The 19931-nt window shown below is 41.5% G+C and overlaps 2 protein-coding genes across 4 annotated transcripts in view; both read right to left on the bottom strand.

The window, feature by feature from the left end:
• qdpra (quinoid dihydropteridine reductase a) overlaps positions 1–19931 on the bottom strand; it is a 236816-nt gene that overhangs the window by 158852 nt on the left and 58033 nt on the right. The gene's annotated exons all lie outside the window — the stretch shown is intronic.
• ldb2a (LIM domain binding 2a) overlaps positions 1–19931 on the bottom strand; it is a 76985-nt gene that overhangs the window by 40057 nt on the left and 16997 nt on the right. For all 3 annotated transcript variants that reach the window (XM_078289102.1, XM_078289103.1, XM_078289104.1), the window contains exon 2: positions 18132–18234. In XM_078289102.1, the coding sequence (XP_078145228.1) occupies positions 18132–18234 (103 nt within the window). The remainder of the gene's footprint in view (positions 1–18131; positions 18235–19931) is intronic.

Here is a 19931-nt window from a genome sequence, read left to right as displayed (position 1 = left end):
CTCCATCCCCTCCCCCCATAACCCCCCCCCCCATACATAACCCCCCCCCCCCCCCCCCCCAACCTCCTCCAGGGCACAGCCCCGCAGGGAGGACACAACACGCAGAGGAAGAAGAGAAGAAGAGACAAAGCACCCCCCCCCCAACACACACACACACACACACACACACACACACACACACACAACACACACATACACAGACACATACACACACACTACAACTATAACCATCTGTACCATAGCAAAGTCAATGCGAAACAACGTCCATTAGCATCCAAACCGTAACCACGGTGACAGGTAAACACATCATAGCAAATATGTGTCACCCTGTTGTGGCGCTGCGGTGAGATGCATCATTCCCCCGAAGTTTCGTCAAAATCCGATCAGCTGTGTGTGAGATATTGTGCGCGGCAAACAAACAAACAAACAAATGCATGGATGAGTGAAGGAACAAATAAACAAACAAACAAACAAACAAACAAATGGACAGACATGCCCCCCCCCTCCCTCACTGTGAAGGACAAAAACATTGCACGGTGTAAAATGCCACACTATACGCTTCATATTTGTATCGTTAGCGAGTGAATTAACATCTGACACACACACACACACACACACACACACACACACACACACACACACACAGTGTATTGGAGTTCCCCCTTGTTCCATTCTTGTGTGACTCAGACTCCCAGTGAGTCTGAATCAATGGTAATGAGCGTCGCTCTGCGCTGTTTGGCCTCTGATAATCGAGCTCCGATCTAAAAGAGGCACCGATACGACGAGGCACTCAGCAGCTTACCGAGGGGGGCGGGGGGGGGGTGGGGTGGGGGGGGCGCTCCCACTGTACCTCCCCCCCTTCCCTCCGTTCCCAAGGGGAGAGGGAGGTGGCGAAATACACGCAGAGGTGGATGTGTGTATGTGTGTTGGCCTGAAGGTGTGTGTTAGAAACCCTTGCCCCAGTGTGTGTGTAGGTATGAGTGTATCAGCTCGCCTCTGGATGGAATATAGATTCTGTGTGTCTTTAAAATCGGCATTTCGATGGCGTCTCGCTTCCGTAATTCGACGTATTTCCGGTTGAAACAGGATGTCGGGGGGCGGGACGTAACGCAGGGAGGGGGCTGTTCAAAAGTGGGCAGGTTGGAGCGTGACAAACATGGAGAAGAGATTCAGAAGAACTAGTGAAGCAATCCACTGTGAAACGCTTAAATAAAATAATCTTGACTTCTTCATGAGATAATCTTTAGCTGTCACCAATTCTGTCACGATTCTTCAAAATGAATAAGTTCCAGCCGCCATGATGTCTTAGTTGCCACTCGTGTCACTTTGCAAGCTGTGAGGCTGCAGGTTTTATGTGATGGGAGGGGCGGAGAGGGGGATTATTAAAAAAATCTGTGATGGTTTTATTGGTTCGAATGAAGTATGAAGTCACCACAAAAAAACACTGCTTTCCAGGAAGTAAAAGTAATGGGATTTTGATACAAAAAATGTAATGTAATGTAAAAAAATGTTAAATTATTGTTAAATAGCTGTTTACGTTATGTTATGGAGAATTAGCTAACAAGGTCAAAAAGTCATCGTGACTTTTCTAACCTGAGTTGGGAAGCTATTACTGCAGTTGTGTGTATGTGTGTGTGTGTGTATGTGTATGTCTGCATATCTGCGTGTGCTTTCGCTCACTTTCTCTCACGTGTGTGTGTGTGTGTGTGTGTGTGTGTGTGTGGTTGGAAAGAAGGATTATTGAGAGATGAAAAAGCGCCACATAAACATTTAATACCTTAAGTAAAGCAGCGCAGGCCCTTTCATAGACTATAGAGACTGATGGGTCTCCACCGCACTGTATTATATATAAAGATATAGATTTCTCCATGTGTCAATAACTGTGTGTGTCTGTGTGTGTGTACATCTGTGTGTGTGTGTGTGTGTGCGTGTGCGTGTGTGTGTTTTTGTACTTGTGTCCACAAGTTCTCTTTCTCCTAGTTTCTCTGAGTGTACAGTGTGTGTGTGTGTGTGTGTGTGTGCATGTGTGTGTGTGTATAATCACATGTGCTCTCTCTCTTTCTCACTTACTGTAATGGGTGTGTATTAATGTGTGTGTGTGTACGCATATGCGTGTGTGTGTGTGTGTGTGTGTGTCGGCATGCACAGTCTCTCACTTTCTTTCACTGTATTTATGTGTGCTGCTTTTTCTCTTTGTGTGTGTATGAGAGAGAGAGAGAGAGAGAGAGAGAGAGAGAGGGAGGGAGAGGGAGTGTGTGTGTGTGTGTGTGTGTGTGTGTGTGTGTGTGTGTGTGTGTGAGGTTTTCCAGGTGGAATTCTTCTTCTACTCTCCAGTGTGCGGATGAAAATTCTATTCATTATTGATAAAAATTCTCTCTCTATTTCTCTCTCTCTCTCTCTCTCTCTCTCTCTCTCGCCCATCTTGTTGACCTTTCTGGAATGTTCCAGTGTTAAAAGCTCATGTTGCACTTCACTCTTCATTTTTTCATGAACTGCCATGTTTGTCATCATGACTTGTAGCAAACATTCACAAATTCCATTTCAGCGGAGAAAGAGAACAAATCGGAGATGCGTGCGGTAACAGACCTCATGGGAAACAGCTTTTTCAGGACATTTTAAATGTAAATTCATGTTTATTTCATATATTACAAACTGCAGCTGCACAATAAATTGGAAAAAAAATCCAAATAGTGATACTACGGCAAGATGCTGCAATGTTTTTTTCTCAGAGGGAACAGCGTTGCAGACAAACAAGATTTTCTTGTGTTGTGCAGAATGTGGAGCTGACAAATCAAGTTGTATGTTAGATACAAATTTATCTTATTCAAATTAAAAAATGACCGCTCCTCCATGCACACACAATTTTTTGTGTGTGCATTTATTTATTTTTTTTACATTTTTTAAGTGCTACAACAAGAAATTCTGTAGAAAAAATAAGTTGCATATATGTCAATTCATATTATCTTTTTAACATATTGTACTATGTTTTTTGTTAATTCTTTGCCTGTCTATTACAAATAATATAATAGCTAGGTGTGATTTATATGCAGTTAGGCCATCTAACTTTGGTTTCAACATTACATTACATTTGTCTTTACAGTCAAACTAAATGCACAATTCAACAGTCAAAGAATTTATTGTATTATTGACTGTATTTAACACAGTACATGTTCACACACACACACACACACACACACACACACACACACATATGTATATACACACAGGTAAGAAGTGAAGAAGTAAGGAAAATGTGAGACCAGCAAAAAACTGCTCAGCTGAGCCAAGAGAGAGGAGGAGGAGGAGGGAGGAAGGAGAGGAGGGAGATGAGGGAGACAAGGAGGGAGGAGGGAGAGGAGGAGAGAGAAGAAGATGATGAGGGAGAAGGAGGCAAAGAAGGAGAGGGGAGGAAGCAAGAGGGAGAGGAGAGAGAAGAAAGATGACAGGAGGGAGAAGGATGGATGGAGAGAGAGGGAGATGAAGAAGAAGAGGGAGAGAACAGGGAGGAGAGTATGGTGGGGAGAGATTAGGAGCAGGGAGAAGATGAGGAGGAGGAGGGAGAGGATAGGGAACGAGAGCAGAGAGGAGGCGAGAAAAGGAGAAGGAGGGAGAAGAGGTGAGAGAGGAGGTGAAGGAGGATGAGAGAGAAGAGGAGGGAGAGGAGGTGGGAGGAGAGGAGGGGCTGTTTGCGACATCTATTGTTTCTCAAACTGGAAGGGGAAGCTGGTTTTGTTTTGCTCCGGGGCGCACAGAGTGTTGAGAAACAGGAAGCCAGGAGACCTGCCCATCCTCACGGACAGCTGGTGCCCTCCGATAGCCATCCCCCCCTTCCTGTTAGCCACATACAATGGTTCCCACCCTGAACCAGGCAACCTGGAAACCAACCCAGCCACTCCCTGCCTTGACTCAGGCTGAGTAGAGGCTTCGCAGTTGCGTCACAAATCTCCTCGTAATCACAGCTGGCACCATCTTGGAGGACCCTTGGAGAATAGGCTGTGTGCAAATAGTGGCTAAATATATAACAACCAGTATAGAAACGAGAGCGAACTGAAAAAAATAGTCATGGTGCGGGTGTGGGAATGGTTTGATAAGGTAGGTTGCTTCCAAATTTAGGTTACTGTGACAAAGGAAAGTCAGCTTAGCTAACAAACAGTTGTTTTTTGGCTTTTTTAGCCAGAACTAGCTAGTATTTGACAAAGCAACTAATGTTAATACATACATACAACCACTAGCCACTACTACTAGCCATGTAACATTAGCTACTGGGAAATATGTTAATATGTCATAGCTGAGCAGCTACTGTGGCTAGCTAACTAACAAGCTAATATCTAAAGACAAAAATATTCTCATGTAAGCTATCAGTTAGAAACTGATCAGTTCCCAGTCAATAGCACAGAAATTAACAATGTCTATGCTGAGGCAGCCAAGTTATAAGTTTAGAAATGCAATCAGCCGCTCTCAGCCATTGTTGCTGTGGACCTCCAATATGGCCGCCAGCGGACATGTGACATCACCTGAAAGCCCTGTATAGATGTTTACTTTCAGTTTTCAGCCTGGCACGTTCCAACTGGGTTGATAATATTCCTGTAAAGCAGATCTAATTGTATTTCATGAATAAAATGTATTGGTTGCCATGTTTACTCTTGTGGTAGCCTAACTCAGGAGCTGTTTTTTTTTTTTTTTTGATTCCTAAGTATGTACAATACTGTGAAGAAAACTTTTTCAGCCAGTACACTTATATTGGTAGGCGTTGTACAAAAGCCATAACACTCCAGAGGATATTCTTTATGGTGATTACGGGCACTTCGGTAATGCCAGCGGCTGCACCTCGTACCTCGCTGCTTCACTGTCATGCCCATAATCGCAATACAGAACTTCCTCTCAGGTATTATCGCTATAGCAACCGGGATGGGGTCGATTCACTTTCAGATAAATCAATTCAAAATGTACAACTCATTTGTATACTGTAGAAACTTAATATATTCCAAAAGTAGACTATATTCCACCATAGTCCAACACACACACACACACACAAACTCTACTATAGCTTAAAATGTGTGATGTGTTTGTTCTTTTAATGTTTTTTTATCTGTCCTTTATGTCCTTTGTTGTCTGTAGCGCACTTTGTGACAAACCTGTTTGTTGAAAGCACTCAATAAATAAAATTGACTTGACGTGAGTAAAGTAATGGTACACAATGGTACACAATAATAATTTTTAAGGATAGAGTCTTCTGTGTTGTTTTTTACTTTCATGCCAGCAGTCTTTTTTGTAAGAGTAGGCGTCAATTATTTCAGATGCTGGATATTGTTTTAGAGCGAAAAGGCTTCCATCCTCGACAGCCTTAGAAGAACCACATTATTTCATTAAAAGGCTTATCTCTTTCTTCACTGGTCAAATGGTGCAGAAGAAGAAAAAAAAAACACTGCTGACTTCTGCTATAGTTGTATTTTCATCTGACTCTTAGACAAAATGCTCGCTGCGCCTACACCCACAGATCCACACATGCTGCATTAATACATCGCCAGAGACAAACAGGAATCAGCATTGGATTCAAATCAGTTCTAGTCTGTCACTGATTGACATGACTGCAAAAGGTTGATTAAGAGAATGCAATAATAGAGTTTCACTTCTGTATCAGACTGTCTCTGCCCTCTCTGTCTCTGTCTGCCTCTCTCTCTCTCAGTTCACTTTGACTGTGACTCACTTTTCACTTTGATGGTATCAGTTTTTCTCTTACTCTGCTAACTTGAAGCCCCAAAAAGCTATATCAGGGCTCAATGTAAAGAGTTTTTTTTCTACTTGGCACAGTAGATCAGAGTTCTACTTGCCACTGTGTATGTTTCCATTAGCTCTGCATGCAAAAAATGAAAGAAACCACTTTCATATATTGATTTAAATAATTTATCCCTATAAAATGTCCACAATATACAACAGCAAAATGACTGAAAAATAAACAACAAAAATAAATAACTGATTGATTATGAATACATTTGAAATATATTTTTAACAACTCCATGAAAAGTATGAATTGGCCCTTGCTGCACTTGTATTCATGGTTAAGCCCTCATAACTATCTGATTGAGGTGTTTCTGTAAATGTAACCAGCGTTAACATGGAATAAAACATAAATCAAATGGGAAAATTCATGCGGCTGGTGAGTGTCTCCGATCATCTGTCTTGCCAATACATTAATGGGACCTGATAAGGGGTTGTCAGCCACATACAGGAAAGATGCTACCGGCTCTTGTCCTGGGCATCTAGTGTGTGTTTGTGGTAATCGTCGGTGCCTTTAAAAATGAGCCGGCGCGATCTTCCTCACTCGGACGTCGCCGGCACACGGTACGGGATTGATTCATCATTTTCAACCCAAGGAAACTCGCTTCCACGACGAAAGAAACAGCCTTCAACTTTTCGTGATTTTAAGTAGCCACTGCCATGTCCACTTCACACAGATCTCAGTCCTATACATATTGTATAACAACATAATTTCACTAACTCAGATTGGTGACGTCCAATCTGATTGGTCAGACAATTCCACAACAGAGAGGAGAGTGGGCCAGTGGCAGAGAGCGAAAGATAAGGCTTATCATCATGTGAAAAATAGCCAGAAATAATAAGACTCTTCCTTTGAGGCACTGACTGACCAATCAACTGGCCCGAGTTATCCTTATTGTCAAACCCTGTATATAGGGGGTGTACAAAATAACACCACCTAAAATTGGACTTTAACTTTGAACTAACCTAACCTTTTCACAATTACAAAAGTGATACACAGATGAATCACATTAAGTTGAATGCTAATTAGAAGTATGTGTCAGCTTTAAAAGAGGTCTGACACCCACTACTTTTATGAGTTTTCAAAATAGTAGGTGCCTGAATTACAGGTGCATCGGTCACGAAAACTGCAAAATTATTTAATGTGACAAGGGGAACAGTCTTGAAAATCATGACAATATGCCAGACAGACAAACTGCAGGTCAAGGCTCACCAACAGGGATCGACAAACACAGGATAGCTGTTAAATACCACAGAATTAAATGAACACTGTATGTTGTGAGCTTCACAAAGCTGGTATTTGTGGCAGAGCTGCCATTCAGAAACATCTTGTATCCAAGGCTGACACACAAAAATGCTCAACCTGGTGTAAGGAGCACAAAACCTGGACTCCTGAGCAATGGAAAAGAAGTAATATGGTCCGATGAGTAGGGATGGGACGATATATCGAAATTCAATATATCGCAATACAAAGATGTGCCAATACGTATCGTGGGGCAGAAAAATGAATCGCGATATTAGCTCCATTTTATTCTGCTGTAGTAATCACCAATGAGGCGTCTTGCCTATCACAATTTCACAAGCTCTCCATCCAAATTATATTATTTGCACTAATGACATTTTTAAATTGTTGTTTACATTCGAGCGAAGCCAATGCCATCGCTAGAAAGATTTGTGGCTCAGCAATAAACATAATTCTGCACGGTCATACTTTATTATCACTGAACTTTTATTTATTACATCGTATCATGGTTGTATCGAATCGCGAACCCCATATCGCGTATCAAATTGTATCCTGAGATAAGCAGATCGTCCCATCACTACTGATGAGTCGTATTCACTCTCCTGGCGAGTTTACATTTGGAGAAAGCCAAAAGGAAAAATGCCTTTAACCCCCAATGCCGGTTGCCACCATGGCGGAGGATCTGTGTGGTATGGGCAAGCCATCTTGTGCGAGTAATTTGTATAAAGGTCAAGGAACATTTTACAGAACCAGATGCATCCTATGGTGCAAACACTGTTCCCTCATGATGTTCCCATATTCCAGGATGATAATGTTCCCATACGCACTGTTAAACACATTCAAAAGATTCAGATCAACCAAATAGCAGATCTAGACACCATTGAACCTTTATGGGAAGTTCTGATTTCCACCTCCTTCATTCCTCAGAGAACTTTACTTCTTGAAGAAAGGTCCAGCATCCCACCACACAGTTCAGGACCTTTATGACAGCAGTCCAAGGAGGATTGAAGCTGTTCTGACGGCAAAAGGTTTAGGATATTATAGGTACTTGATATTCAGATATTGTTAGGTGTTTCTGTTATTTTGCTCACCCCCTGGACCTGCCTATATATATATATATATATAGCTTTCTACACCCAAACAGTGCTATCTCATTGGCTCAATGATTGTCTGTTTCTCCTGAGGGCTATCTGTCATTCAGTCTCTGCTTGCATCTCTCTCTCTCTCTCTCTCTCTCTCTCTCTCTCTGCATCTCTCTCTCTCTATCATCATCTATTTCTCTCTCTTCTCAATTCAGTTCAGTTCAAAAAATTAACAATACTGCCAAAGCAGTTTACAATGTATGGCGGTGTAGAACTATCCTCGCAAAAAGCATACAGCAAAAACGTTAAGGCTATGAATTTTGGTATAAATAAGTAAAATTTCTCTCTCTCTCTCTCTCTCTCTCTCTCAGTCTCTTTCTAAGTCTCTCTCTCCCTCTCTCTCTCCCTCTGTGGCCGATCCAACGCCGTGGTTCCCAGGCTCGGTGCGACTGTCAATCAACAGCAGCCTACATCTCTGCGCTGCAGCTGAGCCAGGGCCGCATCATCCCGCCTGCCAATCACCCCTCTACACCTTCAATCCATCCTATCCATCTCTCTGTAAAGCAGCTTCACGCAGCACCCCCCCCTCCACCACCACCACCAACCAACCAACCCCCTCCACAGAAGCACTGAGAGCCCCTTTAACTCTCCCAACACACACACACACACACACACATACACACACACACAAATTCACACAAACATTCACTGTTCCCCGTTGCTTGCTCAAAGAAAAATACATTGACAATAAGACGCAGATAGAGGCATACACACATGCGTATACACCCACTCACACACACGCACACGCACCCACACACACACACCACATACACACAAACAGACAGACAGACAGGCAGGCAGGCAGGCAGACAGGCAAGTAGGCAGGCAGGCAGACATTGCACCACTCCCATACCTTCATCAGGGCCTCCTCCTCTCCTTCTCTTCATCCTACCTCCCAATTCAATAATACAACAACCGCCCCCCCCCCCCCTCCCTCCACCCCTCCCTCCCTCCCTCCCTGTCAATCTTTTATTCAACAGAAAGGGAGTGGGATCACAGCACTAGTCTTATCCTTCCATCTCAGACTTCTATTCAGATTCTTTCACACAGCTATGACCAGCCTAAGACTGTCTACAAACATTATTTTGATATGTATAGGGCTGAGACGTAATGTGCTTAACACTGGGCTGAGACTGGCTGTGAACATCGATTATAATGATTATAAAATCATAATGATAGAAAAACTAGGACAGGCCGGACATTATGATATGTATAAGACTGGGTGGAAATTTGCTATTAACATTGTTTGATGTGTCTAAGACTGGGCTAATACCAGCTATAAATATCATTGTGCTATATACAAAACTGTGACATAATGTGCTTTGAAAAGTGCCATATAAATAACATTATTGTTATAAAAACTGGGCTAACGCTGGCTATTAAGATGATTATAAAATCATTATAATATGCATATTGTATCAGACATGTAAAAAACTGGCTATCATCAATATTATGATATGCGACTAGGCTAACTCTGACAATAAACATCATTACTACACGGCTTTGTTGAGCACTCTGATTGGCCAGCGAAGTCGTCTTGAGGTCTGTTATTTCGGAATAACAAACCGAACAAAATCTTATTTCTGAATAACAGACCGCTGTTTTACATCTAATCATATCACTCCGCCGCCAAGAAGTCTGGTCCATTTTGTTGATTTCTAATCAAATTGACTGGCAACACCTCGTGCCAATAAGACGTTACTCCATGGTTACTGCAAACAAACACTCGGCTAACCTAGATCAGAAACATGGAGGGTTTTGGCTCAGTGGTCTAAGGCAGTGATTCTCAACCTTTTTCATATCAAGGACCCCTAATTTAGCACACATTAAAGCCACAGACCCCCATTTGATGAGATTTTGTCCCAAATCTGAGCATATTTTTATTGCTAGATATGATTTTGTCCAGAATTCCATGACTGTCTGTGTTGTAGGTAGAGAGCTAACAGAGAAACTATGATCAGAACAGTCATTCTTCTACATTCTCTAATTGTGTTAACTTCTTGTAAATGAAATAATGTTGAAGGTGAAGTTTAACAATTCATCAATTTGCTGGGGACCCCCTGGAACCCCCTCAAGGACCGCTGGTCTAAGGCGCATGCCATGTAACCGCAGCGTCAAGTCGGGACCGGGACCTTTGACGCATGTTGTCCCCCTCTCTCTCTCACAACCTTTCTTGTCTCCAGGGCTTAAAGACCTCCGGCCAGGTGCCGGGTTTCCGGCATATGGACGTTTTAGATTCACAAACTATTATCGACAAAAAAAAAAAGAAAACTCACTCCACGTGGGTTTTTGTTTTTGATGCGTTTTATCCAATCATATTCAGCGAAGCAAAGCAATATTTTACATTTACCAATGGAACGCGAGCAAGTTTTTTTTTGCCGGCGGATTAGCAGACCGTGCACACGGATTTGTAATATGTATATTGATAACGTCGAACAGGGACACCACAGCGGCCCACAGAGTTGCATATAAAATTTAATTAACATGCTTTTTCTACAAGCATGATTTATAGGGAGTAAATAGGTTTCATATTGTCACCAAAACACACATCGGATCATAAATTAGACCTACTGATGTGATCAATCAATGGTTATGGTTCACATATGGTCTAGGTGCCTAATGGCTATTACAGCTCACTATATGTATGCCAAGCTGTGTGTAATGGCTCTGGCTCACTGTACATAGGCCTAAAAGTCCCTCTTTGATGTTATCAACGTAGATATTACAAATCTGTGCGCATGGTTTACTAATCCGTGGGCATGGTTTAGGAATAAATTGTAAGAAAACCGTGCCCACTGATTTCCGCGTCATTTTTTTTTTGTACCAGGTGACCCCTGAGGGGCTCCACAGTTATCCTTATTGCACTAGGTTTATAGATTAATAATGCTGTGTGTTGAATATTCGTTCATTCAGCACAGAAATGTGTCAATTGTTTTCGTTGTTCTTGTTATTGGACTAGTTTTATAGAGAAATAGAGAAATAAATGGTGCGATGGTGCAGTGTGCTGACTACCCCCCCCCCCCCCCCCCCCCAAAAAAAAAAGGAACATTTCAGGCTCAGAATGTTTTTTTGCTTTAAGCCCTGTGTCTCTCTTAACTATCAACTATGTAGTAAAGGCAAAACGCCCAAAATCTTATAATCTTTAAAAAATTCGGAAAACACAAAACTGCTGTTTGGAGGCTGAGCAGCAGTCTTACCAGGTTTGTTTACTATGCTGTGGTTACAGTTCTACAGTGCAGCCCATGGATGCTAGCTACAGATGTTTTTAATGTTGCAGTCCTGCTGAACTATTTTGTGGTGGAGGCTTGTGAATTACTTAAGCTTGGAATAAAATCATTCTAAATCAATATGTCATGTCAAATGACTAATGCCTTTGGTAAGTAACCATGTAATAAGCTAGATAATGTACAGGGAGATGGTCATTATTGCAAAATAAGCCCCTTCAGGGCGAGCAAGACCCCAATGTGAAGCAACACATTATCTCTTTCTTATGCTAAATACAAGACTGAGACATACAGTAATGTACTTAAGACTGGGCTAAAACTGGGAATTCACAAGGTTATGATATGTAGCACTGGGCTAAAACTGGCTATTATGCTATGTTTAGAACTGGGCTAATATTAGCTATTAACATCAGACTGGACTGTGACTAGCTAAAAACATCATTATGATATGTATAGGGCTGGGCTGAGACAGGCTGTAAACATCATTATAATATGAACAGGACAGTGTGTTTATTCATTAACAGTTTCCAGGTTTTAATGTGTGGTGCCTGGTGTGTTTCTTGTTAAGTTACAGTCGAAGCCACTGCAGAGCGAGTCTGGTTCATTCCTTCACCCGGATTAAGACTATTTCCCCCGTTTTCTTCCTCCTCATTATTTCTCTATGTCCTCATGCTTGCTTAAATATTATTAGCTGTGGTCATTTTATAGCTGCAATTATTGCATGCTGCAATGCAAGAGTAACTGTAGACGAATTGTAAATGTGTTGTGAATCACTTTCACAGTTTGCCCTCGGTGAACCAGCCCACTAAACATGCAGAGTTTTCCCTCTCTTGTTTGAACTACTTCTAAAGTGAGCCTTGCTCTTTGATTGCATCATGGAGTGCAGCTTTCATCAGATGCCTCGTAGATTGCAGAGCTAGACAAGGTACTGGGGCGAATGTTAAGGCCACGGCAATTGGGGGAATAATTAGATAGTGTAATTGAATATTCAGTGTAGAAAACAATAATTGGCCTGCACCTATGGAGAACTGTTTTACACACATGGGTATGCAAATACACACGCAAAACACTTTACTGTCCAACACTGAAATGTGATGTCAACAAGTACACAATTAATATGAACTTCTGTCAAAGCACTAGTCATGGCAATAAAATACTTTTTAATAGGTTTTATTTTGCCAAAAAAAGCAATAAAATATTATGATATTTTTGAGACTGCAAATTCTCACTGCTCACATCCAACTCTCCTCAGATCTTTGCGAGAGCAAGGCAAGACGAGCCGATAGAAGACGTGATGTACTCTATCTGGATAAGCTGCTTATGTTGTCTTCTTACACTGGTTATTGTTATTAATACATGTAGATTACAATTAGACAGAATAGAGGATCTGGTGAAGGTTGAAGCTTTGAAGCTGCTGTTCATTAGTGGCACAGGGTGGGAAATTAACAAGCCACAGGCTACATGCTGTGGCTGGCAGGTTCGTCTACTGTACCAGCCATTTTAGCAGGAAACCAACCATCATTTGAAGGTCTTCTGTTCTATTCTATTCTATTCTATTCTATTCTATTCTATTCTTGGCTGGTAGAATAGTGAAATTAGTCGGTGAATTTGGGGATTTACTGGCCACTATGGCCTGTGAATAAAAAAACCAACATGTTTGATAATGGATAGATACGAAATGAAATGAAAGATAATGGAGGTTAGAGATGCAGGCTTGTGACCAGACGGTTGCCGGTTCGAATCCCGGACAGGTTGGGAAAGCCCCAGTGGGGAAAGTGAACCATCGCCGCCAAAGTGCCCTTGTGCAAGAAAACGAACCCCCCAGTTTCTCCAGTGGTGCTTGTTATGTTACGTTACGGGAGATAGAGAGAGGAAAAGGAACTCATGGAGAAAACAAATGCATTAGCGTTTGTCTTCCCACAATTAACGCACAGCCATTTCCAGTAAGATCACCTTCCTTTGAAAAAGACATAATGAACGCCAGCTGGAGACCTAGTTACAAAACACCTAAATACAGGTCCATGCAATAAAAAAAAAAACAGATTAGGTAAATTGGCTCTTCTAATTTTTCCTCTGCTGAACGTTATGAAATTAATGGGCCTCGGTATGGAGTGAAATGATTGTTTCTTTGTAATGATCATATAAGCTACTATATGGCTCAAAAAATATAATTTAATTTCAACGAGGATTGGACTTCTCACACTCGTTGAGTGTGTCAAGTGAATAATGAATACATTTGTAAATAAAAATAACCTCAAATTTAACCTTATGTCTTTTGTGTGCTGTCGTTGAATTACAAACTACCAACATACTGTAGAGGCTTAGCCCTTTCGTCTGTTTAGTATCTTTGATTATTAAAGATACAGATATTTTCTCTTCAATTTAGAAATGCCATAACATGCTTTGTGTCACAGAGCTAAAATAATCTTTTTTGCTCAGGCTTGTACCGCTCATAATGTCTGCACAAGTCTTTGTACACTACACCACTTCAGCCTCGGGAATTACGTCCCGCTGAGAACTTATTTCATGCATTTCATCCAACTCGGTATAACTATGTGAGGACACTTTGTTCCACTGCGTAACGTTAACGACCTTTTGTTTTGTTGTCACTCTTCCAACATGGCGGCACCGGCCCTTTTTAAACCACCGGTAACCGCTCTCCACCTCCTCCTCCCTCACATCTCCCTTGGTCAGCGCTGTCGCGACCCGGGCAACGATAACTGCAGCGCGTCTGCGCTTTGAAAAGGGCTGGAAGCAAAGATTATTTCAGAGCAAAGCCATTGGCGGTCACATTTACATTTTACATTTTAGGCGGTTAGCTGACGCTCTTATGCAGAGTGACTAACAATGAGTGCAACAGCAGAATAAGCATAAATTTCTAGATCGGCAACATTAAAAGCAACCAATAGTAGGGAGTGCAAGGGTGCAAAGTCCCCCGACAAAAGACATGACAGAAATTCCTGTGCCACAAGAATAATCCTGTATAATAGAGAAGGTGAAGAAATAAAAGACAGGGAGAAAAGGTAGAGCGGTATTTTTTTGTGTGTATTTTTTCCAGAGTTCACATGTTCAAATCTCACAGGAATACTGTGGCTGCCTGTCTAACTCCCTGAGGTACTTGTTGAGCCACATATCAATATATTTACATTTACATCCATTATTCATTAATGAGCTTTTTGCCTAGATAAGGTTCCTAAGTGTCCGCGCACGGTTATCTGAGAGCTAAACATGAATACCAAACAGTTAGAACATGCCAGAAACTCACAGTGACAAAAGCTGAGATAGTGATGACATGGCAGACTAACTGACATTACTGCAGGGAGTAAGGCGGCCTGGTGGTTAGAGACACTCATACATACCAACACTCATCATCATAATCTTATTCCCAGCTTTCTAAACCAGTTTCTCCACTATTCAGTAATGCCATTTTTACATATGTTTCATTTTAGATGGCACTGTTATGACAGAGAAACGTAGAAATTAGTAGGAATTCACTAGCAGGCGACTAGCATTATCCAAAGTAAGAAGGCTGACCTTTTAGTAATAAAATGTTGTTTGTCTTTTTGATCATATGGTCTAAAAATTGATAAATTTGAAAAATGAAAATGTCATTAACTCAATATAGCTGCTAGATAGGTTTATTTTTGGAACTATTTCAGGTGAGCAACCACGTATTCTTCTGCCGCGCAGTGATTTTTAGCTGCACACAGTCTCCTACCACCAATCGCCTACCATGTTCACTTTCTATAGAAACAGAGAAAGTAGTCCCTTGCAGTTCAAAACAGCCTGTTATTTTTAGATCATAGTTTGCATATATTTTCCCTGTCTTTTACACAAAACTGCCAGACTTAGAATTTAAAATTACTTTCCATTTAGCTTTAGAGCTGCTACAAGTTCTCATTTTCTCACTTTTGAGATGATGCTAGTCGCTAACTATCATCAACATAGCGAATGCTAAAGTGTTAGCATGGAGCGCCGGAGCCAATGATCTACGGGGGACACATGCATGATGTTGCTGTCTATGTTGTCATCAGTTACTGGGTAAGTTAACCAACAGGCCAACCTCCCAAAAACTTGGTGTATCCTTCAGCAAGACACTGAACCCCTACTTGCTCACTCATAAGTCCCTCTGTTATAGCTTAAATTAAAAAGATGCATAAACAATATTACTGAACAGTGGACAATCCAGCTAACTGGAACATGATGTATACATATGACAATGAGCATTATATAAAGTACATCATGTCCTTGTTTCAACTGTTATTTTCTATTTATAATACTGCCAATGTGAAACACTCTGCAGCCCGACAGACAACAACATCACTTTCAGAAGGTGTCATTCTTGGTTTTTCTTATGAGACAAATCTGTTGCTGGATACATATGAAGCTGGTGTGTTTTTCCTGGATGCTGTGTTTGTGTGTCTGTGTGTGTGTGTGTGTGTGTGTGTGTGGGTGCATGCATGTGTGTAACTTCGCGCACCTGAATGTGAATCGAGGAAGGCTTGCGACTGGCGGTGAGTCATCATCGCCATGGTGTTAAGCCTCCTGTTCCCGAGGGAACAGGGTTACCGTCTCTACACCACTGGGGATTTTTATTTTTACATTTGAAAAGCAAACCGGGGCCCGGCTCACAACAATCCTCCACTCCCTCTCTCCTCCACTCTCTCTCCCTCTCTCTCTCTCTCTCTCTCTTCCTCCATGACTGGGCTGAGTCACACACACAAACACACACACACACACACAGACACGAAGCAGACGCTACACACATTTGCTCATTTCAGAGCACCGCGTCCTTATCTATGTCTGTGTGATATTCAATATGTTTCAGATATCAGAACACGAACCTATGCAGATGAGATGAAGGGGACAATATCGCAAACACAATAACAGGCTCTGCTCTGGGATATTCGCCGCTGCCGAGTAAAACCCACATAACTGCAATTTTTGGTGTTTTTTTTATTTTTTTACTTGAGTTGAAAGTTTGCATGGTCATGTTAGATGTTGAGTGAGTTTCCTGACCGTCAAAAACCTATATTAAAATCCTGTGTGATATTAAAAAATACACAGATGTCGTTGAGAAAATAAGCGTTCTTGTCTTTATTCCTGGAAATCTTACTTATGGCCGACATGACTGTTTCTTGCCCTGACAGCAGCGATATGAAACGAATTCTTACAGTGTGTATGTCAGTGACTTTGGGAGGCTTTTTGAATTAAAAAAACACTCACAATCAGATACAGTATTAAGTGGAGTTACTCTGTGCTCATCTCTTTTAAGCAAAAGTGTACTTTTCCCGATTCCGTGCAGCGATTTGACCCTTTTCAATTCAAAGAAAATACGTTTGCCGAGATATCAACGCGCTGTCATAAAGCGGTGACATCAGGACCTTGTTCAAAGGCAGACATTTTGTCAAATGTTCCAATATGAATACCCAGTAATTTGTCTATTTTCGAGAGTGCGGTCTACATTTATGTCTATATTTAAAAAGCAAGGGCCACAATAAAGGCCTGTCATGAAATGCTTGGAGAGAGGTTACCAGTGGTTACGAGTGAAAAACCATCATTTTGAAAGAGTAACAACAAAGAGAGAGACTGTACTGTAATGTCATCGCCTCTTCCTCCCTGACAAAACAAAGAAAATGCCTTGATTTCTCTGTAAAGGTAGAGATAGGGTGTTATAAAAAACGAAGAAATAGGTGAGGGCAGAAGGGCTGCTAACATTAAAGGGAAAATCCACCCTAAAACACTTTATCACTGTTAAAAAACTATCGGTGATGTACTTTGCATTTCTGAGTCCATTTTGTCGTTTGGTGGTGTATTTTTCTTATTCCCATAGATAACTGGCCAAACGTAGACAACATGCCGTCACGCTGAGATATTTCCAGTGCAGCTGTGAAGGAGTTTGATAGCAGAAAAATTTTGAGCTAACTGAAACATGAATGGCAAACGTCAGGTTTTGGTGTCAGTCCCTCAGAATCAAAAAGCGAGGGCTAGAGCCGCCATTTTGTGCCGACGTTCAACAATCATACAGGGAGAAATCCATCGTAGAAGAGGAGAAAGACCAATTTCTCCACCCACAGCAGCCTGAATAGACCAGAATGCAATGCAGCCACAAGACAGTGTTGTGGTTTTTGTCTCAAAACTCTCGCTCCTGCTCTTATTGGTCTCTCCACCAACAGCTGGATGCAACAAGTTCAGACACATTTTCTGAGGGTTGTTGAAAGGCATTTTGGGAAACGCAGGAAATCAATAACTTAATTAGAAGTAGTCGAGGCAGGTTGAGAGAAAGTGAGTACACCAAACAAGTAAATTACAGCACTTCATTACAAAATAACTCCTGGAATGCATTGAACATTACAGATTGATGATCTAGACAAATGTAAGAGTATCTGAGTTTGGACTTTCCCTTTAAAATCTTTCAGTATGGAGGTCTATCCCTCATAACCACTGTCCATACACTCTGTGACAGGCCTCTATTAGGATGCTAATAGAGCCTAATTCTTAGAGAAGTGGGCTCGTTACTGGAAGGTTGCTGGTTTGAATCCCATTCAGGAAAATCTGGGCGAGGGAAATGAATTTGAAACGCTCTCCCTCAGAAAATATAGTAAAAATAGCCGATTGCAAGGCACTTAATCCCATATTTTTCCAGCGGAGAAATGATTTATACTCCCAATTACAACTGTCTGTTTTAAAACCCGTCCATCAAACTCAACTTTGTATAAACCCAATGCATTGTGGGAGTCTTACTGTATCTCTTTGGTCCGTCTTCGAGGCAGAAGGAGAGCGTGAGAGTGGCGTCCTCCTCGAAGAACTCGGTAGCGAAGGCGTCCCACCACAAACTGTCACTTTCCTGTCGGAGGAGAGACAGAATTAAATGTCAGTGCGACAGGGAAGACCGTGACAGAACCAGGTTTTTCTCCGTATGGGAAGTTCAGTTCTAATCCAAAACACTATATATGCATTTTTGAAAAGAATCATTATCTTGAATTCTAAAATATAGAATATGCAGTATGGGAAAGCATTTCTCATACTGCATTGTCACTTAAGTTACTCCTGTCCTGTACAAAAGTACCGTGAGTCGTTTCAGTTTGAGAGAGTGCATCATTTTGGAATGAAATTCTTCATTTTCTTATATTACTTAATAATCCAGTGAATCTCCTTCATCCCAGTTATTGGTGATGTGCTATTACATTTGTTTTTCTGCTAGAGATCCTTTACATAAATTCAATATTGATTCATCGCGATAAGACTGAGATATTGTGAACAGGCTTTTGTATGAGCCAAGAGAAAAAAAAAAGATTTTGTTGTTTAGAGCAGATGGCAAGTATTCCCTTTATTGTAGTTTGTTGATATGTTTGTTCCTTTTAATTATAATAATGAAATGTATCTGAACTTTATTTAACTCACTTTTTTAAAAGCAGAGTTTACAGAAGGGTTTAACAGTCAAATAAGAGCAAACATCAAACTCATAAAATAAATTCAAACAAGTACAACAAGAAGGCACCACCAGATAAAAGAACAGAGGGTAAAAACAATATAACAGTAAAAAAAAACAAGAGGATAAAAGACAGCATATGGAACAAGTCTATAAAATTAGGTTTTAAGAAGTGATTTAAAAGAGAATACTGACTGCTACAGTAGCTTAAGCTCCTCAGACAGAGACGCTGCAAAGCCAAAAGCCTGGTGAACTTTAGTTTAAGCCTGGACTTTGGAAGAGACTGAGGCTGATAGGGGTTAAAAGTCTGTGATATAGCTTGGAGCCCAACAGCTTTATAATGTACTGCACCTGGCACCTGGTAGTGCTATATAAACCCATTATTATTAGGTAGTAGTAGTAGTAGTAACAGAAGCAGCAGTAGTAGTAGTAGCAGTAGTAGTAAGTAGTAGTTTTTTTTTTGCATTTGAAATCTGAGATTTCTGACTTTCTGGCAGTACTTGAATGTTGCATATTGGCCATTCACAGGCAGAGTTAGGCTTTTTCGAATATATATGTCATTTGCATAGGTGCTTTCCTTAGTCTCATATTACTGGTAGTAGTAGTAGCAGTAGCAGTAACCGCAGTAACAGTAGTAGTAGTAGCAGTAGCAGTAACCGTAGTAGTAGTAACAGTAGTAGTAGTAGCAGTAGTAGTAGCAGCAGTAGTATTAACAGCAGCAGTAGTAGTAGTATTAGTAGCAGTAGTTGCAGCAGTACTAGTCACACCATCACAGCAGGGACAGAGAGCCTCTGAGGAAACACGATCATGTAAATCCAATTGCCCTGAAATGACTCCACTAACAGCCCATCGCCCTTCTCCCCCGCCGCTCCACAACCATCAGATAATGTTGGCGGGACGACCCCCACCCAACTGACACTAATTTCCCCTGACACGTTATGACAGATCGCCACGTTTCATTCTGCGCCGGGCCGAGGGATGGCGAGCGCTTCCCAGATGTTGACAATTAGCGTTGTCACCATCAAGCAGTGTCAAGCCCAATAAGCGGCGACCGGGGCGCCCCGCAGGTCACCGTGTCTCAGATCCGAGGGGTCCGACGCTAAGAGAAAGAG

Source organism: Centroberyx gerrardi, chromosome 16 (genome assembly GCF_048128805.1).
Source record: "Centroberyx gerrardi isolate f3 chromosome 16, fCenGer3.hap1.cur.20231027, whole genome shotgun sequence".
Classification (NCBI taxonomy): Eukaryota; Metazoa; Chordata; class Actinopteri; order Beryciformes; family Berycidae; genus Centroberyx; species Centroberyx gerrardi.
This window is presented reverse-complemented; position numbering and strand designations above follow the sequence as displayed.